The sequence below is a fragment of the Pipistrellus kuhlii genome, unplaced genomic scaffold (genome assembly GCF_014108245.1).
Source record: "Pipistrellus kuhlii isolate mPipKuh1 unplaced genomic scaffold, mPipKuh1.p scaffold_m20_p_24, whole genome shotgun sequence".
Taxonomy (NCBI): domain Eukaryota; kingdom Metazoa; phylum Chordata; class Mammalia; order Chiroptera; family Vespertilionidae; genus Pipistrellus; species Pipistrellus kuhlii.
In genome coordinates this window covers 3,655,923-3,680,006 of record NW_023425523.1, presented here as the reverse complement: position 1 = coordinate 3,680,006, position 24,084 = coordinate 3,655,923, and the positions used below count along the sequence as shown (strand labels likewise).

General features: G+C 59.0%; 1 protein-coding gene across 2 annotated transcripts in view; it reads right to left on the bottom strand.

The window, feature by feature from the left end:
* Window positions 1-20,653, bottom strand: part of KCND3 (potassium voltage-gated channel subfamily D member 3) — a 112,620-nt gene extending 91,967 nt beyond the window's left edge. For both annotated transcript variants that reach the window (XM_036453322.2, XM_036453324.2), the window contains exons 1-2: window positions 20,597-20,653; window positions 14,489-15,663 (exon numbers count right to left, since the gene is read on the bottom strand). In XM_036453322.2, coding sequence (XP_036309215.1) covers window positions 14,489-15,594 — 1,106 coding nt within the window. In that variant the 5' untranslated portion in view covers window positions 15,595-15,663; window positions 20,597-20,653. The remainder of the gene's footprint in view (window positions 1-14,488; window positions 15,664-20,596) is intronic.
* Between the last annotated feature and the right edge of the window lie 3,431 nt (window positions 20,654-24,084).

Below are 24,084 nucleotides of genomic sequence, written 5' to 3'. Positions count from 1 at the left end.
GCCCAGGGCTGCCGCCGGGACCCTCCTCGCCGGTGTGAGTGGCGCCCGCAGAGCCGAGCCCTCGGGCAGCCACAGCCCCACTCCTGTTCTCCCCGCAGATTCTGCCCCGAGCTTCCCTGGCACACCATCTGGTACTTCTGGGCGAGCCAAGAGCTATTTACCAGTGACAGCTCTGTCACGCGGCCGTGCCCGCCCACGGGCAGGCAGAGGAGCCCCTCGGAGCCCCACGCCGGCGAAGGCCGACACTCACCGGCCGGGCACTGACCTAGGCCCTCCGCAGCACCCCTCCGCTTAGTTACCCCTGTAACGTGGCGCTCAGGCCTGTGGGCAGGAGGGGGTTTGACAGATGCTGCTTAAAAGACAGGGTTTTTTACTTGTATGTTTGATATAGTTCATGATTATTTAAAAGTGAAGCACTGAGCCTTTTTACTTTAGGAGCAGTCAATACATCGATACGGGATCCCCACCAATTTTCTCTGGGTTCCTCAGTTACAGAGTCGCTTTCTGGGGCAGTAGGGTGAAGGGTGGGGGCCGATAGGGGGCTCATATGAGGACCACAAGCCCCAGGCCCGGCCCAGGACGATGCCTCTGGTGGGGTGGGGACGGGGCGGGGGGGGGAGGGTCACCCATAGCAGGTCATCGTTCAGGACAGAGGAGCTCAGGCTGACATAAAGAGAGCAAGGCTCTGGGTTCCCCGTGCCCGCCATGTTCCAGGGTCACCCCAGGACACCCCCTCCCTCCCCACACCTCCCGGCTAGCAGGCTTTCACACACACACACACACACACACACACACGCACACCATGAGCACAGTGCCCCCTCGACTCTCTCCAACTTTCCTTTCTGCTGGCCCGCTCTCCCTCCCGGCTCTGCGAGCCAACTTTCCCGCATGATTTACACACTCCTAGAGGGCCTGTCTCTTCCGGACAGATCCGGTGATCACCTTGGCTCTGCCCCATCTGGATAAGAAACGTCCCAGAGCTGCAGGCTGCACCCCAAATTTGGGCATGTCCTGCCTCACTGCAGGCCCATAAACGCACAGACCTGGCCCTGCCTCGCCGCATGAGTTAGCGGTTTTTCCTCAGGTTGTTGGGCCCACACGTGCGGGCTCCTCGCTCTGTCCCAGGGGAGCCGGCAGGCACAGGCCAGGGGCGGCGGGCCGGGACCTGGCAGCGGAGCCCCTCCTGTGTGCCAGGCCCTGGGCTGGGAGCTGGGGTCCCGGACCACAGCGCCCGGCGTTGAGGAGCCACCGTGCAAACAGGAGCCGCTCACCCAGGTCTCAGAGGGAGCCGTCCTGGCCCGTGTCCACAGCCCCCTCCCTGCCAGCCCGCTGCCCACTCTGCCGCCTGCGCTCTCCGCGCTCTTGAAAGAAACCTCCGAGAGCCTCCTGTGCCCACCCCTCCCCAGTCCTCCGTGCTCACTGAGCGGCTGATTTCATTCAAGTCACTCCAGGTAATGTCCGCCATGCTGCCCGCAGATACTAACGGCGACGTATGGATTCCCTCGCAGTCCTGTGGGAACGCACGCGATGCAATAATGGGAGTGGTGAAAGGAAGGGCCGCTTACAGACCAGCAGGGTGAGAGGAAAGAGCAATGAGCCGCAGGAGGGGCTGGGAGGGGAGAAAGCCGCCCCTGGCGAGGAGGGGCCCAGACCCCGCTCATCTGTGCTGCCCACACCTGTGTGCTCATCCCGAGGGCCTGGGGAGGGGCTGGCTCTCCCTTCCCCACCCCCACACACAGGGCTTGGACCTGCCAGGGCTGTGTCTGCATCCCCCTCAGGCAGCGCCTGGACACAGGGCCCAGGGCCTTCTGCCGCTGAGACGCCCTGACGACAGTTACGCTGGCTTTCCAAAGCTATTTCCTAACGCAGGGGTCCTCAAACTTTTTAAAGTGGGGGCCAGATCACGGTCCCTCAGAGAGCTGGAGGGCCGGACTATATGAACTACTAATTCCTACTGTAACACCTCGGCTGCGCTCACTGCCCAAAAAGCCTGGCGGGCCGGATCAGACTCCTCTGCGGGCCGCATGTGGCCCGCGGGACCTAACGGAACTGCTGGGGCCCCAGAGCCCGCGGCCTGCCGGGGTCCAGAGGCGGCTCCGGCAGAAAGCCTCACTGGAGCGCAGCAGCCTCTGCCCCCAGAGGGACGCTGGCCTTACATGGAAACACTAAGGAAGGCACACACGGTGTCCGGGGGGGAGGGGCACAGCGCTTCACCATCTCTCCGGGCCCAGCCCAAACCCCGAGCACGCCACCAGCCTGCAGGGAAGTGCTTCTAAGCAGCACAACGCCCTTCTGCCAGCCCAGGGAGAGGGAGCGGGAACAAGGGCAGAGGAAGGTGTGTGTGTGGGGGGGGGGGGGGGGCTCCACTCAGAAGATGGGGATCCAGGCCTCAGGTACTCAAGTCTCAGGAGTATGGGCAGCTTCTGGAGGCAGAAAAGAGACAGGCCAGGGAGACGGGAAGGGGAACAGGCGTGGGCTCACATATGGCGCACTGTTCTCCGTTTCTGGTGCGGAAGCGGAGGGAAGAGGCAAAACGAGTCCAACACCAAAGTGCCACAAGAAACAAGCAAACAAACAAACAAACAAAAGTGTCGTAAGACCCAGCCGAGGGGGGAGGGGGGTCAGGACTCACGCAGGAAGAGCCACAGCTGGTCCCGGGAGTCCTGTGGAGGCCTCCGCGCCTGCCACCCGGCCTTCCCCAGGGCTCGCCTCCCTCCATCTGCCGGGACTGAAGGCCGGCAGACCCCCGTGAGGGCCTGGAGCGGAGGGGCGCGGGGCAGCCTGTGCTCTGTCAGGGCTCTGGCCGGGGCCCCAGCGCAGCTGCTTCCCTCCCTCCCGCTCTGCGCCGGGCTGAGCCTCCTGCTCTCAGTGGGGCGGGCGGGCAGCGAAAGGCCGAGTTACCCCCGAAGGCCCGCTGTCGGGTGGGAAGGGCTGGCACCAAGGCCCAGGTGTAGTACCTGGCCAACAAAGCCACCAGCGATCCCAGTCTCTCCGGAGACGGAGGTGGTATGAGACTTTAAGCAATGACTCTAAAAGATATTTACACACTACTATATATATTTACCATTTTCCCTCTCCCTTACATTTTTCTTTTTAAAGCATAAACGCTACTCCTACTCAAAAATGCCCCACCTCCTTTTATCGCCTCCCTTCCTTCACCAGCCACTCCGACCTCTCTTTTGTCACCACCCCCGTCCCCCCTCCTGGCCTTGGCCGACAGGCCCACGAGTCTCCGGCCCTGGCACGGGGTGTCTTCCTTCCTCTCTGCCCAAGGAGAGGGGAAGAGATTCCCCCAAACGCTCTCCGGTGGACATCTGGGTGGGCGGGGAGAGGTGAAGAGCCGACGCTGGTCAGACCCAGGCGAGTCTGACCCGAGCGTGTCTGCTCCCCAGCGGCAGGAGGCCCCCGCTGCCTCGCGGAGGACACGGGTGGGGAGGCTACGGGGCGGGTGACAGGAAGGCTCGGTGGCCATGCTGATTGCAGCACAGGGCCTGCGCCGGGGACAAGCTCGGCAGCGTCAGCCGTGGCTGTGGCTGTTGATGTTGTTGAGGCCCCTCACGTGTCAGGGGGAGCTATTTCCATCCACGCAGTCCTCACTGGGAGTTAGCAAACAGCTGCTTCCCTGCCTTCTGGATAACAACCCTAAAGAGACTCCGCACGGCTATTAAATCGCCATTTCCGCCCCAGGGGCCGGCCTCCCCAACGCCTAAGCGGCTGTGCACGGCGTTCCCCTCGGGGCCAGGGGCAGCGGCTGCCTCTCTGATGCTGTGACTCCTCCTTCCTCCCCCTCCTCGCCTCCCAGGCGGATGGCCTCCCTGACCAGCCTGCTCGCTCACGCATTCATTCTCTCTCTCTCTCTCATAGCTTTTCCTTCAACCTTTCCTTCCCATTTTGTACATTCACTTGTTTATTGTCTGCCAGCCCCAGAGAACTCATTCAGTTTATGCCTCCAGCCTCCGCCTCCGGCATGCTGCCTGGCACACGCAGACCCACAACGTGTGTTAACTAAATGATCGAATAGATGCACGCACGTTCAACTTGTTCCCATGATCTTTCCAGAGGCCAGCTGCAATTCCACCTCCTCCACGAAGCCTTCCCTGCCTCCTCCACCTTCCTGCCCTTTACTCAGACCTCGTACTGTGTTGCACCCAGAAGCACAGCTCCGTGTGCACCTCCGTCACTGGAGGAAGAGGCGAGGGCTAAAGGAGCCGCAAAGGCTTGGTCTGAATCTGGCAGTGCAGCGACAGCAGGCAGCAGCGTGGGCGCTCGGGCAAGTTACCTCCGTGCTGGGCGCCTCAGCTTCTCGCATGCAGAACAGAAACGAACACCCACCTCCTGGGGTTTCGTCCGCACTCCCTTTCTCTCCTTCTAGGGACACATGTCACTAGGACTGTATCTTGCTCACACCGAGAGCTCAAACCATGTTTGCCGAATGACTGAACGATCACTGACCCTGTTGCTTATCAAGGGCCCAAGACGGACAGGCCAGAGGAGGCATCCAGAGGTGCCGGGAGCATGCCTGTCGTTTCTCTCTAAGGAGAGGGAGGGAAGGAGTGGGACTAGCAGTCTCTTAAGTCCCCGAAGACTCTGGAACGGCAGTGACCAGACCAGTGCCACCACAGAGGCTGTGCTCCTGGGTCCACATCACACTGGGGCAGGCACGGGCCTCATCGCCCAGCCACCGGCCAACGAAAGGATCCTGTTACTGCTATTATTTCTCAGCAAAGCCCATCGGTGAATGTTGCTTTCCTGGGTCAGTGCTGTTGACGTAATTATCATCGTAGGAGACTAAACAGAAAACCCTGTTCTACTCGGCAAACCAGGGTGACCTTTTAGCTACAGCAGAAGCATGGCGTGCAAGGAATGTCCTCAGGCTGAGGGCAGAGGTGGGACAGGAGCGTCCCCAGAGCTGTTCACAGGGGCACCAGCATTTCCAGTGGGCATGGGGGCGGGGAGGTACAGGAAGTGTCCCAGTGGCCCCTCCTCTCCCTCCCTTCATGTTGTCCATGGCAACCTCAGCTGCTTCCCCTGCTTCAGCCCTTTAGCCCCTTTCTCCCTGAGAAGCTCCTTTCCACCTGCCAGCCAGCCGGCCAAGTCCAGGACGCCAGGGCTCCCTAAAGACGCAGCAGGTGCAAAGCCAAGTTCACTGTCTCTTCCTTCCCCCTGACCTCCTGCTGAGCTGGTCCTCCCCACTGTCTGCCACGTCCGCATCTCTAATCAGCCTGCCCTATAAGCCCAGAGTTACTCCAACTCTTCCTTCTCCTGCGTGTCTTTCCACTCCAGCCCCTCCTCTCCTTCCCCACAGTGGCTGTCCGAGGACCCTCCTCCTTCACCTCTCCCCTGGGTCAGCCTTCTGCTGGTGGCACCGTGTCCGGGGTCTTCCTTCTAACACGTGTCCCGGAGACAGCTGCTGGGCAAGTCTTCCTAGTCAGTGCCTCCCTGTAACACCTCTGGTGGCTCCCTGGTGCCTCCCCAATAAATTCCTTAGCCTAATATTTCAGGCTCTCCGAGTCTCTAGCAAACTTTTCCTTCCCACATACCTCTAGCCTTAGCCTCATATCCCTAAACACTAGCAAACAGCATATTCATTAAGCTCCCCGAGTACCATGCCCTTTTGCAATGGACTTACAGTTCCCATTTCCACATATCCAAATCCTACCCACCATTGTTGGTATAACGGAAATGTCACCTTTTCCGTGAAGCCGACCGTTCATGGGCAAATATTTACTAAGCGTTTATTCTGTGCCGACACTTCCTGCCCCGTTCTCTCCGGTGCGCTCATAAACATATTCAGATCCCCCGCTATACTGCAGATTCCTCGGGGATGGGTCCGAGGTCTCATTTATTTCTAGATCCCCAACACGTAGGAGGTGCTCAATAATCTTGGTTGAATGGCATCAAGATTCGTGCTGTCCATGGTTCTGATATTGTTTTTTTCTCTGCTTACGTATGTGCGATCAGGAAGAAGTAAAAATAAACTAATGATGCTTCTCAGCAGCCATAGCCTGTAATTATGGTTAACTCTCTGTCATCCATGCCCCTGGAAAAGGGTGGTGGGAACCCACCAGAAGCATACACACATTACTTCCCTTCCGCCTGAGGCGCATAGTTTTTAGGGAGCCCACTGGCCTTTTGGATTCCGTTCGGCGGGTGGGGTTGTCACTTGTGATTAAGTCTCTCCATCACCGGCTGGGTCAGAGGGATGGGAGGGGGGATGGGGTTCCGTGCTGGGGGGAGGAATCCGGTCCCAATGAAGCGTCGCTCTGTGCGACCTCCAAGGCAGGACTGGGCAACCTGGCCATCGCGGGCACTTGGGCTGTGCCAGCTTCTCTCGGACGCCTGCGGGGATAGAGCGGTCACAGCGCCCACCTGCCCGCCGTGATGTCCAGAATCTGCGTTTTGTTTAAGGATGATGGCGGCGACCGCTGGGACTGAGTCAGGCTCTGGGATGGAGCAGCCTTGTTGGCATCAGGATGGTACCTTGCTGGACCACTGGGAACCACTGGATGCAAATCCAAGAAAATGAGATTTGCAATTTCTGCACTGATAGCCGGATAGAACTGGTGTGGGAGGGGGCATTCCCCTCTTCCCTTCTGAGGCAAACAAACAGTGCGCGGGGCGATCCGGCAGCTGCATTCATTGGGAAAATTGATGCGCGTTTCATGTGTCAGGGAGCTGAATCCTGGAGAAGGAAGCCAGCCTCCCAGAAAATGGTTTCTTTATATAGTTCCATTCATTTATTGTTTGATTGGACTTTCTGTATATTAAATTCAAGCTGTTCTGCTGCTCATGGGTATTATGATGCGTTGGCTCAGTGGGAAATAATGAAGGTGATGGGATTTTACAGCGACACATTACAAAGGAGGCCTCATCCATCTCTCCATCAACTAGCTGGTGTGTGAGGTGGCACTTATATTAAAACGATTTTTCTGATTCAGTTTAATGACACTCATTTGAGTCCTGACACCCGGAATATGATTACATGAGCTCGATGCAATCTCCCTCCATCCAGCCCTGGTCAGTACAGGCTGAGTTATCTTCCCTCCCCGCCCCCACCTTCCCAGCCACCCATCATTTGCATCGAGCTCCGAGGAGGAAGGTGGGGGCTGGGAAGAGATAAATGGACTGTGGATGCTCTGTCCTCAGCAAAGCAGGCTGGACAGAGGCAGGACTCAACCTGGAGGCCACCTCTCGCCTTTCGGCTAAGAACCTTGGGTGCCCAGAGGCACTGCGGTAACCTCTCCCTGCTCGTCACAAGACCCGTTGGGTGTGGGTATGGGGTCACTTGCAGCACACACCCCCCCGAAAGGGATGGAGGCCTGGCTTCCCCCAGAGAAAAACCAACGTGGAGCTCACCGGAGGATGGACGCAGCTGTGAGTAGACTGTCAACTTCTTGGGAGTGGCTGGTTGGGTTCAGGGCCACCTGCCTGGGGACAGGGGTTGGGGGACTCACAGCGGAGGGTCCCTGCTCCTCTCCCTGCCCAGGGAGAACGTGCAGCCCAAATGGCGCAGGGCCAAGGGCCTTGCCTAGCCCAGGACAGGCACCCCCTCTGAGGCAAGAGAGATGAAAATACTGAGCAGAGGGAGGGCCGGGCTGCCTCTGTTTACACAATGTTCAGGCAGAATAATTGCTGCTTCTCAGGAAGAATCACGCGTGTTTCTATGGGTGTGCCTAAAGGGGGAAACCCAAACAGAGGCAGAATGAGAGACGGAGGTTGATTCTGATGATCCCAAAAGAGAGCTGTGAAATGGGCCGCAGCCTGACATCCCGGTCCAAAAATCACAACACTCTGCATGGCTGGATCGGAAGACGGGTCTACCATGATGCTCCCGGCATGAAGCACCCAAAAGGCCCACATCCCAGCCGTTGGAATGACCCTCTCCCTCCTCTGCAGCCCCAGAGCCCTCCACCTGCCCCTCTGTTTAAGCAGGCACCGCAGCCACCAGCTCTGAGTCGGGAATCTGTTTCCATTTCTGAGCCAAGACTCCCCCTGGGGCGGTGAGCGCTGTGCCCAGCCCTCGCTCAGCAGGTGCTTGGGAAGCGCTGCCTGGGTTGGAAGGAAAACTCAATCCAGGCCCCAAGGCACCTGCTTGCTGCCCCACATGCACGTCCGTGCTCTGACTCCGGCTCTTGGCTTGTGAGCCTGTGAGGGGGTCTCATGGGCCTGGGCCTCGGAGCCATCCTGTGACGTGTGCCTCCCAGGAGTGCAGAAGGAATGAAGGACTTCCTTCCGGGCCAGTTTCTTGCTGCGGGAGCTGGTGGAGCTCCCTGCAGGCGTGGGGGGAGTACAGCAGGTGCCACCTGTCCCCTCTACCTTCAATATCACAGAATCTCTCACTTGCCCCATCGCCAAGCTATTCATCACCCTCAGCCCCAGCCACCATCGTCTCTTGCTGAGATGACTGTGGTAGTGTCTCTCCTACAATATGTTCACTCCCCAGGAGCTGGAGTTATCCTTTAACAATATAAGTGACATCTACTCAAAACCTTCCATACCCATTGGGTGTGGGTATGGGTATGGAAGGTTTTGAGTAGTAGATGTCACTTATATTGTTGATATAAGTGACATCTACTCAAAAAATTGACTCATCATTCTAAGAAGATGAGTCAAAGACCAGGGCGAAGTCCTTGCGTGGACCATGAGTGCCCTTCATGAGCTGCTCCCTCCATTACCTTCCCCCTGCTCTTGGGGCTCCACCATGAGAGCTTTCTTGCTATTCTGAGAACAGCACTCCAAGGCTCCTCCTGGCCTTTACATTCTCCATTCCCCAAGCTACCCACATTCCTCAGGCCTCTGCTCACAGATCACCTTATCCGAGAGTCGCACCATGACCCAACACAAAATAGCAACTGTCCCTGCTCTACACCTCCCACACTCAGCACTGCCATTCATCACATCACACAACGGGCTGCCCCGTGGGAAGTATTTATTTATCAATTTGCTGCCTGGTCTCCGCCACTGGAATGGAAGCTCCACAAGATCGGGGACTCTCTGTTCTCTTTGCTGCTGTGTCTCCAGTGCCTAGTAGCTACTCAATAAATAACTGTCGACTGAGGAAGTGAAGGGAGGGAAACTTCATACATAGGAGGCTTGTCTATGGGTTCCTTTCTGTTCCTTCCAGGCCCCCAAGTCTACAGCGGGGAACACGGCCACGGAGCCAAAAATAGTGGAGGACAAGGTTTAAACGTCCCTTGCAAGTAAGTGCCAACCCTGCTAAGGCTGACCTCAGCACGAGAGAGTGCCCTGCGTGCCTCCCACCGCTGTCCTGCCCATGAAGGTCCTGTCTAGCTAACATGTGGGTAGAACTCTCACTGGTTCTTACAATGGTCAGCAGTTAGTTAGCAAATGCATAAGCTGGTGGAGCAGATGTTTACTGAGGCCTACTGCATACTAGGCCCTGTGCTGTGTATGGGTCATGCATGATCTTTGGAACAGAGGTCTACCTCTGTCACATTATGGGGAAAGACAGATAAAATTAATAAAATGTGGCCATTGACAAGACAGAGATATTCAAGGGCTATCGTGGGGGACAAGGGGAGGGGTACCCGTCTTCTGGAAGGCAGAGAAGGCCTCCTGGAGGGCTGAGTTTTGAAGGAGGATGGGAGTTAGCCAGGCACGGAGTGGGGTAAGGGCAGAAAGAGCATGAGCAGAGGCCTCTGAACCTTGGTCTACTGCTCGTGCCACCCTCCCTTGTTCTGGTTCGAAGGAAGAGAACTGAGTCTCATTCCATTAATTTTGTGTGTACCTTACACTGGGCTGACGTGCAACGCAAGGGCCTGTGTATTCTCAGAGCTACCACCATGCTGAAGGGCACACAGTAAGCACTCAATACATTTCAAATAACTGAGTGACTACTTTAGGGGATGCGGGTCTGCACCCTCTCTTAGGAGCTTTGGCACCAGAGAACGTAAGAGACGTCAAACCAAGAAAAGACATCGAGGCCAATCATTCCCAGTAAGCACACTCGATCGGATGCCCTGGGCAGGGACCCTCCACCATCCAGGTGGGCACCACTGACCAGTGTCCCGGGCCCAGGCACTTGGCCGCTGGGAGCAGAGCTGGGGGCACCCAGAGACTGGATGAAGGTGCAGCCGGAATTTTAGGGATTGCAGGGTTAACACAAACAGATCTCAGAGCTTGATCAGGTACCCCATTCTGTGCTGTGCCTGCATTGATCTCCCAGACTAGGCTCCCGTCTCCCAAAACCGCAGGTAAGCCCCCTCCAGGATTACGTTTTAGAGGGAAATGCAAATCACCCAGAGGCTGCTTCATGCTTGGAAGAAATAAAAATCGATTCTGCTTTCGTTAAAGTGATTTCTGGACGCTGTCGAAGCTCTCTCATCATGGGGCAGGTGGTGGCAGAGGCTGCTGGTCACCATTACATAACCAGGCCAACCAGCAGCTCTGGGCATCTCACCAGGAGCGACACTGCCCCCTGCCCTTCCCGAACGGCCTTCCCCGCCCAAAGATACCCGAGAGGACCGCATCCCATCCGGGCCTGGAGCGGGGCCCGGAGCTGGCCCTCGATGCTCTGGTAGATGCTTGCTCATAAGGCTTCCCCCTCCCCCACCCCCATGCTCCCTTCTTCCCCCAGAGCTTCACCCACAGACAGACTCAGGCACCAGGCCAATTGTCATCCCAAGCAAAGTCAAACAAAGTTAAGAAGGAAAATCGGTTTTGAAAAAGCCTGCGACGTATAATACATTCCCAAACTAATTCCCCAAATAAGATGAGTTGGTCTTATTTAATATTGGGAGTTCTGCATTATCCCTTCCCTCTGTTAACTGAGATAAATGGGGATTTACTCTATTTATAACATCAATTATGAGCACAGAAATTAATCCTTTAATGGGGCATTTGGGAGCTCAACTGTCAAGGGGGCTGAAGGGAAGCGTGGGCTGGGTGCGGGCATCTCCCCCCAGCCCCGGTAGCTTCAGAGGAAGGCCACCCTGGAGCCAGGGTGGCGATGGAGCTGTTGTTCTGTATGTTTAAGATATTTCGAGATATTAAATAAACGGGAATAATCGGCTCCCGGAGATCCCTCCCTGGAAGACACCTGTCACTCATCAGCGAGTCCTGGAAGAGCAGGCAGAGAGGCAGCCAGAGCCAGGAAGAGCCACCCACCTCCTCCATGGCCACATGGCCCTCGGCCTGCCAGTCAGGCCTGCTCGAGGAGCTGAAGATGGTCTCTCCAGACAGGAAACAAGAGCCCGGGCAGGGATCAGGGTGCAGAGGGTTGGGAGACAGGTGTCTGCTAGGACCTCTTAGAAGCAGCCAGAGAGAATGTGGCATGTGGCAGAACATGGGCCCTTGGTATTCCACAGCCACCAGTGACAGCAAAGAGTAGAAAGCAGACAAGCTTTCTGGAATGGTCCACAGGCCTACAGCTAGCCAGTGGATGTGCTCAGGACAGGAACTAGCCAGGGGCGATAAAGGCTTCCAGGGTTGAGTTAGTAAGACCTGCAATAAAGGCCAGAAGACCTCCTCGATGCCGCAGAGCATCTTGGGGGATGGACCAGACACCAGGTGAAGGCTGCTCTCCTCTCTCCCAGGGGGCCAGGCCTGGGGCAGAGCAAAGATCTAGGGTCCACCCTGGAGAGAGGACAGGCAGGTCAGGAAGGCACTGAGAACAGGCCAAGCCAATGGAAAAGGTGCCCTATTCATGTCGACTTATCCCTTAAAAAGCATCTTGCCGAGCACCTGCTATGTCTAGCCAAGCAGTGAGCCTGCTGATGGTTCCGACTGCAACTCAGGTCACAGTCAAAGCAGCGCAATCCTGCACTGGACGGCAGCGGCCAGGGTTGGTGGGAAGAACACTGCTCGCGAGGTTAAGGAAGGCGCTACTTTCTTGCCCACTAGTTTCTCCTCCTAGATATATATTTTTAAAATATTTTTATTGGTTTCAGAGAGGAAGAGAGAGGGAGAAAAAGACAGAAACATCAATGATGAGAGAGAATCACTGATTGGCTGCCTCCTGCACACCCATACTGGAAATCGAGCCTGCAACCAGGGCATGTGCCCTGATAGGGAATCAAACTGTAACCTCCTGGTTCATAGGTTGATGCTCGACCATTGAGCAACACCAGCCAGGCCCTCCTAGACATTTTGATGCATGGGGGAAGAAAGGGTGTGGAGGCCACAGTCAGAGGAAGCATGCTTCCCCCATGGAGGTCCCCTTCCCTTCCTCTCTGCCTTCACTCTCTGGCACAGTCTTCTTGCTCTCCCCCAAGACAGTAAATGAGGCCAAGACTATCCATCCTGACAATGGACTTGCCCCTTGACCTACAGGGTGAAGCTACAGGAAATCCATGGTCTGCCCAGCGGCTGGGATTTTCTATGAAAGCAGCATTCGTTGGAAGGCAGTATTTTGACTTGCCAGAAAGAACTGTTTAATTTATAAAATCCCTGTGTGCCTAGAGCAGTGCCTGCCATGTAGATGCTTTCACAAATTGCGATACAACCAGAATAATAAAAAAAAAGTAATAATTCCGAAGGTCTGATTCCTATTCACAGGCCCTGATGGTATGGAAACAAGTGGTGGTAAGTGAAAGGAGAAAGGGCGTTGGATAGAGGCAGCCAGACTGGTATTTGAAAATAAGCTCCAGCCCTTATCAGCCATGTGACTCCAGAAACGTACTTACCCTCTCTGAGCCTCACCTTCTGCATCTTCAAATAACATTTCCTACCTTGCAAGGCAGGTGTGAAGACTTAGAGAGATGATATATGCACAGTGCTCAGCACACAGCTGACAGAGAGTAGACGCACACAAGCCACTACACTAATAATAAAAAATAACAGGCAGGTGGTCACTGAAGTGGCCACTGGTGTCCTCTGAAACAACCCCATGTTAGCTCTCACTGCCCTCCCTCTGCCCTGCCTTCTCCCCACGACAGTCTGAGACATCACTCTGGTGTCATGAGGCCCCTCAAAGGGCACGTGAGGGCACGAGGCAGTCAGAGCCGCATCAGAAGCACAGCCAGGCAGCTCCTGGCCACAGGCGAGGTCTCCCATGTGACGGGATGGCCAGGGTTGGCCTGGAAGGACAAAGATGCCCGCTTCTTCCCACACAAGGGCAAACGCTCTGGCCCATTTTATTCCTAATATCCCATCATCCTCAAGAGCCCACATCTGCTGCCTGAGCCGAGAAACACAGGGTCAAATGAGCAGACATTCTTAGCCATCTGGGCGGGAACAGTGTTTGGAGAAGAGTGTGTGTCAGAGGAGGAGGAGGGGGCAGGATGACCTCTGTCAGACAGGCAAGAGGTGAAGGGAATGGCCCCTCCAAAGTGGCCTTCACAGGTGGACAATGACACCCCTTGCTCAACCCCTTGCTGCTCCCTCCAATATGGCAGAATGACAAATGTCATCATGTGAAAAGGTCCCTTCACCTGATCAGTCATTCCTGAGAAGCATGCGCAGCACTACAGGAAAACCCACACCAGCGGCCACAGGGTTTCAGCCACGAAAACTGCTGAATCTCCAGGATACCGCCAAACGAATTGCCGAAGACCAAATGAAAAGCTTCCTGAGTTTTCCACTGGCAATATGATGCTTCCTGGCTGAGCAAATATAGACCCAGCACATGAATCGTGAAGGGGGTTTGCATTAGACTCATTGACTTGCAACCTCTGAAGCAGAAACCCTAAGAAATACAGGTCTCCCTGAAGCTGCCTTCCTTGACCCTAATCCCGTTAGGGGGAAAACCGGACTCTCTTTCCTGAGCCCCTTTTTCTTCTTCTTCACATCCCAGGACCATCAATCCATTTCTGTGACCTTGGTTGGAGAGGGGGCATCTGGGGAGTGGAAGAGAGAGTCACCAGTGACCTCAAGGAGCATCCCTGCCCCTCCCTTCGACAATATGACTGCTTCTGTGTCCGTCCACATGCTTCATTCAGACTACCTCCCCATCGCCCGGTAGCCAGGTCACTCCATCACAGAGGTGGGCTGAGAAAGCAAGGCCGCTCCTCCTTCGGCAAGGAAGAAACAAACCGGACCCCGTTTTTCAGAAAACCCAAGTTCGGTGTCACTTAGAGAAAATCTCCTCAGGGCCACGGAGCCCCTGGGCACCCGTTAATGGAAGTATGCCCCCTCCTTGCCATACTCACCAAACCCTCACAGCCTTTTCCTCCCCACTGGCTGCCCCGTTTCTCTTCTTTATATGCACACATGTAAATAAAATACAGCCATCCCTGCCCCCCCCCCCCAAACACACACAAACGCACAGAATGCATGGCCAAAAACACCAACGGCGACTTAACTTCCTAAGTTTCATAAACACACCTAAAGAACGCTCCATTCGGAGCAAGCCACTGCCCCCAAACGAATCCGCCTCGTGCGTTCCCCTTGTATGAGGCAACTTTCCTTGTCACACACGTTGGATACCCCTCTCCATCCTCCTCTGCCAACCCCGACGGCGCCATCCAGGGCCCGGCCACCCGCCGCCCCATCCCCCGGGCCCTGCTCCGGGCCCCCAACCCCCACTTACCCCAGCGTCGTCATGGTGACAATGGTGTACCAGAAGGAGGCGGGGATGCTCGTGAACTTGCTGGCGGAGGAGCCCTTCTCGGCGTAGAACATCACAGTGGCGAAGATGATGATGGCCATGGTGAGGGAGAAGAGGAGGAAGCCCAGCTCGGAGGCGCAGCTCTTGAGCGTGTAGCCCAGGATGCGCAGGCCCTGCGAGTGCCGGGAGAACTTGAAGATGCGGAAGACGCGGAAGACCCGCAGCGTGACGAAGGCGCCAGACACGTCCTCGTTGTTGGTCATGACCAGGCCGATGTAGTAGGGCATGATGGCCACCACGTCGATGATGCTCATCACGCTGCGGATGAAGCGGTAGCGGCTGGGCGCGGCGAAGAGCCGCAGCAGGTACTCCACCGTGAAGATCATCACGCAGGCCGTGTCCAGGCAGAAGAAGGCCACCGAGTAGCGCTCGCCGCACGGCAGCTCCTTGCTGCCGGGCACCGTGCCGCACGGCACCGTCTCCACCACGTTGGTGATGACCGAGACGGCGATGAAGAAGCCGGTCACGTAGTAGAAGACCAGGGCCATGGTGCTGGTGTGCGGGTTCTCGAAGGCGCGCCACATGGTCTGGCGGAAGCTGAGCGAGGGCATGGACTCCTGGTTGTTCTCCGAGTCCAGGTCGTCCTGCAGCCGCTCGGCGTTCTCCCGCTTGCGGTCCTTGTACTCCTCGTAGCAGCAGTCGCCGATGATCTCGGGCAGGATGCCGTAGAAGGCCAGCTCGTCGTCGTAGGCCGAGATGCACTCGTAGCGCGGGTAGTGCAGCTTGCCGGTGCGGTAGAAGTTGAGCACGCAGCGGAACACCTCGGGGTCCCGGTCGAAGAAGTACTCCTTGGTGTCCTCGTTGAAGAAGAACTCCTTCTCGGTGCTGCCCAGCAGCGTGTCCGGGTAGCGCTCCAGCGTGGTCCGCCACGTCTCGAACCTGCGCCCGCTCACGTTGAGCACGATCAGCTCGTCCTGGCGCTTGCTCTTGTCGGCCGGGGCCAGGGGCATGGGGCAGTTGGCCACGGGCATCCACCCGATGGCCGCGGCCCGCGCGAACGGCAGCCAGGCTGCCACTCCCGCCGCCATGGTGACTCCGGCGCCGGGGCGGCCGCTGCGCGGACTGGGCACACCAGCTTGGACTCAGTGCAGCGGCCCCTGGGGGACAGGAGGAGAGAGCGGAGAGCCGGGTGAGTCCTGATGGGCAAGCAGGGGGGACGGGGGACTGCGGGAAAGGTCACAGGGAAACAGCAAACGTCTTGAAAGCAAATGAATGAAATTGAAATGACCACCCGAGAGAGGATGGCTCTCTCTCCTCCCCTGTGAGGAGTGCACGGGGGTGGGGGGATAACCACCGGATGTTGCTGCCTGCCTGGGGGATTGTCAGGTTCCCAGAGGGCTCAGGGCATGGGGAGGGAAAGCCTCTTTCGCAGGAAGATGGGGGAAGACCCGGGAAATAATCAGCTCTGAAAGGTCATGGCCTTCTTGAGAACTCAAATCGGGAGAGGGTACATGAGATCTCATTACACGAATTACAAAGTGGAATAAACATGCTAATGTTTATTTCTCTCTTCATCCACCAGGGTAGTCGGGAATGGGGTGTGGCTGAAGGGGCTCAGGTAAACACTCTCTTCCCACTCCTCCCTGGTGAGGCGGCCGGGCTGTCCAGCCCGGAATATTCTGGGAGGTGGCTCAGGGCTCGGTGGAGCTCGTCCCCAAGTCCAATGGAGAAGGCTGTCCCCACACGAGTGTCACTGTCTGGGACACCCAGCCACCTAGTGTCCAATCATGACCCTCCCAGCCATGACAGGAAGATGGGACAGGCTCTGAGCTGGGCACCGGCCCCTGCCCAGCCGTGAACGGACTCTGGGACTCTTTGTTCACCTGCCTCCCAGGCACTGCCCTCTCCCTCCCGGAGGAAGCTGATCCACGCTCACTGCCATCTCCAGATTCCTCGCCTCCCGTCTCCATCTGCCCACCATCCTTAGCTCCCGTGGCTTATGTAACAATACTCTCTCCCATGCCAGCCTCTGTCACCTGGCCCCACCCGGCCCTCGGCAGTTCCCGGGCCCCTCCCCCACCGCTCCCCGGCCACACCGTGCACACCCGTCTGCACCCCTGCCTGATCGAAGGGAACAGAGGCGGGGAGAATTATATTTGGCTTTGGGAAACAGTTTTACCTTCCCAGATCCGGCTTTTTAAAGACGGTTGTGAGATGGCTCTGCCTTCCCCAAATGCACACCATCTGTGGCTAGCCATGTGGTGACACAGAAGCACACGTAACATGACGGGAAACTGTTTGGGGTTAACACACTGGTGTTCACGAATCCTAAATGGATCGCTCGGAACCAATCCTGACTCAGAATTATTGGGGGCCTCTGGAATGCAGTTGGTTTGATTCTGTGTTTAAAGAAATGAGGGTGCCCTGGCCGGTGTTGCTCAATGAATAGAGCGTTGGCCCGTGGACTGAAGGGTCCCAGGTTTGATACTGGTCAAGGGCACATGCACAAGGGCACCTCCCAGTGGGAGGTGTGCAGGAGGCAGCCCATCAAAGATTCTCTCTTCTCATTAATGTTTCCAGCTCTCCCTCTCCCTTCCTCTTTGAAATCAATAAAAAAATATTAAAAAAATTTTTTTTAAAAAAAAGAGAAATAAATGAGGCAGAGGGGAGCCTTATCATGGGATTTGAGCTCCATTTCTCCCTGTCAAACCTGCTTCCTCCTCCTGGCTCCCCACCCTTCTAGGATTCTCAGGTCTGTGCCTTCTCTCTCTCCCGGGCTGCCCCTGGCCGTGCCCGCCTGGGTGCCTGGAGCAGGACAGGCTTAGCTCGGATCTCTTTTCCCTTTACTCTCAGCATCCCTGGCCGCAGCCTGTCCCCTTGGCCTCCCTCCTCATGCTCCACCCAAAGAGTCGCCAAATAATGAGACCATGGCTCTTCCTGCCTCATGAAGGCCCCAGTCCCCTCATGCCTCCTCCCCCCTGGCCTGCTCATCTTCATCCCCACCCCGACCCTGTTTCTCCTGCTCCCCAGAAATCCACGCTGCTCAGTCATCTCCCCGAGCCTGGCTCTGACGGCTGCACCCCACAGCTTCCGAAACCAAATGCAAACGGGGCCCAGCACTGCGGCGTCTCCACCACTCCCGCCCCGGGTCCCACGTGCTCATCTTCCCTCCGGCGGCGAGATCACAGACGGCTCTCGCACTGACCTGTGGGGGTCCCTCGCTGGGCATGCTCCCTTCCTCCTCTTGGCAACATCCTCCCGCTCCAGCCCCTTTAGATTCCCACTGCGGGCCCTCGCCCTGGCTGTGGTGCCCCACCTCGCCCACCATGAAATCCCCCCTCCTGTGGGCTCCCGGACAGCGCTGCCCCTCGTCTCCAGCACCCGTCCCCTCAGGCCTGGATGATGGACGCTGCTGCATGTCCTCTTGGCAATCACGGCTCACAGGAATCGGGCGGTTACTGCAGGCCAGGCGCGGCCCTGTCTCCTCGGAACCCTCTCCTGCCTTCCTCACGGCAGCATGGGGAGAATCTGACAGGCGATGGCCGGGGCGGGGGGACAGGGACCCCCACCTGAGCAGTCTGAGCCCGCAGTGGTGCTAACCGCTTCTCTGGGTCCCCCTGTGAGAGGAACGGCAGCGCAGGTCCCCTGAGGCCTGCGTGTGCCGGGCACAGTGCCACACGCCCACACGGACCGTCTCCACCGGCCCACCAGCCACCCGAGGGGCGATACCACCGCTGCCCCCATTTTGCAGATGAGGAAGAGGGAGCATGAGCAGCTGCACGAGGTGACGTCATACGTGGGCAGAGAGCTTTGAACCCCGGCCGTCTCAACAAGGAGTCAAGGGCTTGGCCAGGCCACTGCCCTGCTTCCCCAAGGCCCTCCCCCCACCACCACAGGGCAAAGGCCATGGTGCCTCCAGTGTTACTTGTCAATCAGGAGGGGCACAAGCCCTGTCCCCTAAAAGGCACCCAAAAAAGGAGCAATTGCCCAACTTCTACTTTCCGTGTGTGTGTGTGTGTGTGTGTGTGTGTGTGTGTGGTGTGTGTATGTGTGTGTATGGTGTGTGTTGTGCGGGGGGAGGGGGGGGATGACACATCCAGGTTTTGGAAGGGGAGAGGTCCCATCGGATGCCATGCCCGCAGCCACCCCAGCCCTATCCCCACACAACCCTGCAGGCATGGCGGCTGCAGCAGGGCTGCTGGTGGCTCTCCCTGCAGCGCAGGCCCCCTGATGGGCACTGGCACCTCCCGCAGCCGACCTGGGTACGGATTCCTGCAACAGGCACCACCGTGCGGCCCCGTTTCCAGCCAATGGCACTGCGCATGCCCCGGATGCCGAGGTTTTACTGGGACGTGGACGCCTCACAGACGAAAACTCTGAAGCTATTTTTGTTTTTGGCAGAGGAGTTTGACAGTGGGAAAGGTGGGGGTGGGGGCAGGCGGGGGGGGGGGGGGGCCGGAAGACATTTAAACAGGTGAGTGTTCAGATGACAGGCAGAAAATGCCGCACAAGGGAAGCACTCCCCCGGCTGTAAACAGTCAGCTCTGGGAGGCAGCTCCTGTCGGGAGGGTGAGGGCCCCAAGGGAGCAAAGTGACCCGACAGCCCGTCCTGAGCACCGACGCCCAACCTGGGCACAGGCCCACAACGTCACAGCGCCACGGCCTGCCCTTCAGCGACTTCGGCAGGGTGCCGAGGCCCCCGGAATTTACTTTTCACAATTTTATACCGTAGCGCCGAGCCCAGAATGAGGCCAGTCTGGGGGAGGGGAGGGTCCTGACAATACAGGGGGCTTTCTCCTGTGCCCACAGAGTTCAGGCAGGCAGATGGACAGGGTGCCAAGCGGATAGGGTGCCAGACGGACAGGGTGCCAAGCTGGGGACCCTTGGGTGCGGGCCTGGGCTGCACACCCGGTCCTCTTCTCCCACAGTGCCCCTCCTAGGCTGGCTGGAGCACTCTCCCGAACCCGCTCCTTTTTCTCAGCCTCAGCAGCTACAGGGAACGAGCTACTAATCTTTCGTCCTCTGGGGGTCTCTTGTGCGCTTGCATTTTGCTCATTCGAGTAGTGACGAGGGAAAATAAACATATCCATCCCTGACCATGTGCCAGCATTTCCACATGGGGGAATGTACAGATACTTTGCGTGGAGTTCCTGCCCGCCCAGGCCCCCTGGCTGCAGAACCAAACCACCCAGGCCCCCTTGAAGGCACAGTACATAAGGTGCACGCCGAACCATCACCTACGTACATTCACGCTGAACACCAGCACGCACCCTCGCCGGAGCTGACACACAGACGGCTCTGTGCCCAGGATCTGGGGCAGTTCAGACACCCTCTCTTAAGGAATACGGCAGAGCCTGTGCTCTGAGATCCCAGGTCCAGAGTCTCTGCCTGTTGCTGACATGTCACCGCTGCCCGGGATTAAAAAAAAAAAAACCCGCAAAAAAAATAAAGGCAGGACATCTTGGACTTGATTCAAATGTCAACACTAAGCAAGTGCAGGAATTTAGTTGATTCCAGGTAACTTCTCCACCCAGTCCCTTCCGCACCCCGTCTGTCCCCGGGGTGAACACCCCGCAAAGTGAGTCTCTCGCCCCCTCCCCGGGGCGCGGTCCCTTAGCGGCCTCCCCCCGCCCCCCACGTCCCCGGCCCCCACAGCCCGCTGGGGAGAGGCGGCTGGAGCAGGACCAGGGGTGCGGGCCCGGCCTCCGGGAGGCACCCCGCCGGCTGGAGAACTTTGAGAAGCGCCCCAAACTGCTCCCTGCCTCCGACCTCTGCCATGTCTCCGCTCTGCTCACAAAGGAGGGGAGAAGGGGTGCCGAGCCAGCCGCCGCCACCTGCCGCCGGCACCCCGGGGAGGCAGGCCGATGGGGAGAGGCAGCGGCTCACACCCTCCCCGGTCTCCCGGAGCTGGATCGCAGCCCCAGGGAACAGAAGCCCCGCGGCGCCGGCCCCACCCCCGTCCTCCCCGCGCCCGGCGCCCACCCGCCCGGGCCGAGGGGGAGGGCGCCGCGTGGGCAGCGGGAGCAACAGGCGTGGGAGCCGCGCTCCGCGCACTCGGCGGCGCCGGGAGGCTCGGCGCGTCCCTCTTACCTTCGACGAAGCCCGCCCGGCCCCGGCCCGGCCCCGGGGCGCAGGAAGGAGGCTCCGGCGGGGGGCCCGGAGCGAGCGCCGCGCGCCCAGCAGCCGGAGCGCCCGCGCCTCCTCCGCGGAGTCCGCTCCTCGCTCGCTCGGTCCGATCGGCCGTCCGTCCGCGGCCCCTCCCTCCCGCCGCCCGCCGGGTCCGGCCCCTCCTGCCCGCCGGCGGCTCGCGGGCTCGCGGGCTCGCTCCCTCCCCCGCCGCTGCCGGCGCCGCGGAGCGGAGCCCGGGCCGGGCTGCAGGCGAGGCCCCTCTCCCCGGGAGGCGGCGGGCGGGGCGAGCGGAGCGGGGAGTAGGGGGAGGCGGCGAGGCTGCGCCCTGGCTCCCTCCGGCCCCGATCCCCGGCCCCCGGCCCCGGTCCCCGGTCCCCGGTCCCGGTCCCCGCGGCGGGCGGCCCCGGCGGCGGAGGGAGCCGCGGAGCGCCCGGGCTCAGGCTCCGGCGAAGGGTGCCCGGGGCGCGGGCGGAGGGGGAGTGACTCCCCACGCGCGAGGCTGAGTGCGCGTGTGCGCGTGAGTGTGAGTGTGCGGAGGGGCGCGCGCGTGAGCGGGCGGGGGGCGGGGAGCCGGGCTGGGCCGGCGCGTCCCCCGGCGGCGGAGGAAGCCGGGCGCCCGGGGCGGCGGGGGGCGCCCGCGGGAGGGCGCGGGGCGAGCGGGGGCCGAGCGCCGGGCGGGCGTGGAGGCGTGTTTGCGGGGAGCGGCGGCCGCGGAGCCTGTGCGCTCGGGGACCGGGCTGCGTGTCTGTCTCGCCGTCCGTCCGGCTGTCCCCCCACACCAGCCCCCGCTTTGGGCGAGCCCGGCCGCCCGAGGGAGCCCCGCCGCCCGCAGGCTCTCCGCTCGCCGCGCTCTCCGCTGGGGTGTTGGCACCGGCTGGTCCCCGGGGCGGGGTGGGGGGAGGACACGCACATCTGCCCCGACCCCGTAAGAACCGCTCTCCTCCTGGGGCGAGACCTGGAGGTAGGGATCCGCCCTCCCACCCCGCCACGTGAACCCAGCACCCACATCCCAGTCTGGACTTGGGAGCGTGAACTCTCAACCTGGGTCCGTCCAGTCCGCCCGCCTGTCCCTGATGCCCGTGGCAACCCCCCTGCCTGGCGCCTCGGCCCAGGATGGGGAACGGCGGGCCGCATGTGCCAGAGGGCAGGGTCCCCCTTCATCCCCCGCCCCCCAGCACCCCGGAGTGACAGGCGGCCCAGACTCCCGGCGCGGAGAGTTCGGTCCCCGCGACTGTGCGGACCCCCAGCTCCCAATGTCCCCGTGTCTCCGGCCGAGGCCAGGAAGCCGGGACCTCGGCCTGGCGCTGGGCAGCAGCCCCGGGACGCAGGACCTGAGAGATCACAGCTCTGGGTGCGGAGAGGTGCGTGCCCAGTGCCCAGGGACCAGCAAAAAGAGAAGTGAGCTGCGAAGGGGAGGTGTGCTGGGAAGGCAGTCCTGGCTAGGGGGCCGGGGGCCGGGAAAGGGCCTCTCTGACCCAGAAGGGGGCTTCTCGCTTGTGAGAACCCCTATCCTGTCCCGGATGAAGGGGGAAAAGAGGTCACTGTGATGTAGGCCCCAGCGGCCCCTGGGAGCTTGGAGGCCCCTTTTCCTGCACCCCTCCCACTCCCCCCAGAGCCCCCTCCAGAGTGTCAGTCTGAAAGGCGCCCAATTGGCCCTTCAGGAGGTGGGCGTGGGCTGCACTAGCATTTGCCTGGAGTCCCCAGCCCTGTGGGATTTGCATACTGATTTGCATACAGTAATAATGATTAACAACACTGCCACTCCCTGGCAGACCGGGGAAGGATTCAGGGAAGGCCCCAGCACTGCTGCCACTCCCCTCCTCCCTTCCCTCCCGGGAAGAGTGAATTTCCCCCGGCTCTGGCCTCAACTTCCGTGCCCCCTGGGAGTGCCTCCGAGCTGGGTGGGCAGGGCCAGGAGGGGCCTCCGGTCCCCACCCCCAAGCCCACCTCCAAACAGTCCAAACCCAGTATTCTATGTCTGCCCAGGCTTGAACTCTTGTACTTCCCCATCTTTGTTTTGCTTCTTGGGGGGCACTCAGCAGCTGGGGCTGCCCCAGAGCTTGGAGGTTTGGGAGCATTTAGCATAGAGCATCCTTCCTCCTCCAGAGAGGTCAAACGATGGGTCACCTGCTGTCCTGGCCTTGTCACCCTGCTTGAAGGTAGGACACTGATTCAGACACCCCCCCAACCCCCCCATACACACACACCTGGCCCCCATTCCTCCCAGGCTCTCATCTCACGGCTTAAGTGAACTATCTGTAAATTATATTTTCCTTTCTGTTGAAAAAAAAAAATCTACAGGAAAATGTGAACGATTTGAATTCCTACTCTGGGCCAGCTTGGGCTTTATTGACGGCCCTTCTCACAGCCGGTTGACCTGGAAAATGAGAGAGAGCAGGCGGGGGGCAGAAGGAAGGCCCTTGACCGGGACAGCCGGAGGCCCTGCCCAGGAGATGGGCCCTCTCCCTCCCGGGCTTCCACCTCCCCTGCCTCCTTCCAGGGGCCTCGCCCCCCCCCCCCCCCCCCCTGCCTTGGCCTGGCCGGGATTTTCGCTTGCTTTTCCCCCATGACACGGCCCCTTTTCCTCTAACTCTCGGCTTCTATTTAAAAAGCTAATTTGGGAGCTTGTCGATGCTCCCAATTCAGACAGTTTAAATAGGAACAGAAAGTCAGGAGCTGCCAGGGCACTAGGTTTCCTCCCCTCGCCACAGGCACAGCTAAGGAAGGCCTTTGTGCAGTCACTTAGCTGGCCTGGGTGGAGTGTGTGTGTGGGGGGAGGGGTACAAAGGGGGGGGCACTCAGGGTGTATTTCAGGCTCTTTTCTATTTAAAGATGGGACTCCTATGGACAACTGTTGTCTCTCTATGTCCTCTCCAAACTGTGCACACATGGGATTCTTCTTTAGTTCCCTGGTTCTGGCCGCTATTTGCAGAGCTTGTCACTTGGACTGTGAGGCAACCCAGCTCCGAGTCTGCAGCCTCCTCCTCGCTGACATGCCTGTGTGCCTATTTCCTGGGCTGCTCTGCTCGGGCTGGTTCCCTGAAGCTGGCCTCAGGGTGTCTAGAAGGCTTGTCCCCACCCTCACTGCTGGTGGCTGTCCTTCAGCAGCCTGCCCAGAGGCGGGGTGGGAGTTGGGCTGCAGGCCTTCTGCATTCAGGGTCTGTGTACCTTGGAGGTAGAAAGCACAGACTTTGAGGTCAGACTGCCTGGATTTGAACCTGCCTCCGACATTGACTAGCTGTGTGATCTTGAGGAAGCTACTTAACTTCTCTGCGCCTTGGTTTCCTCTCTGCTATAAAAATGGCAATCCATAGTACTATAGGATCATACTATCACAGATAAAGCACTTAGAACAGGGCCTGGGTCATGGGAAGTGTGATATAATTATTGGTTGTCTTTGCTGTTCAAGGCAGGAATATGAAGAAATAGCCTGGGGCAGACACAGACTG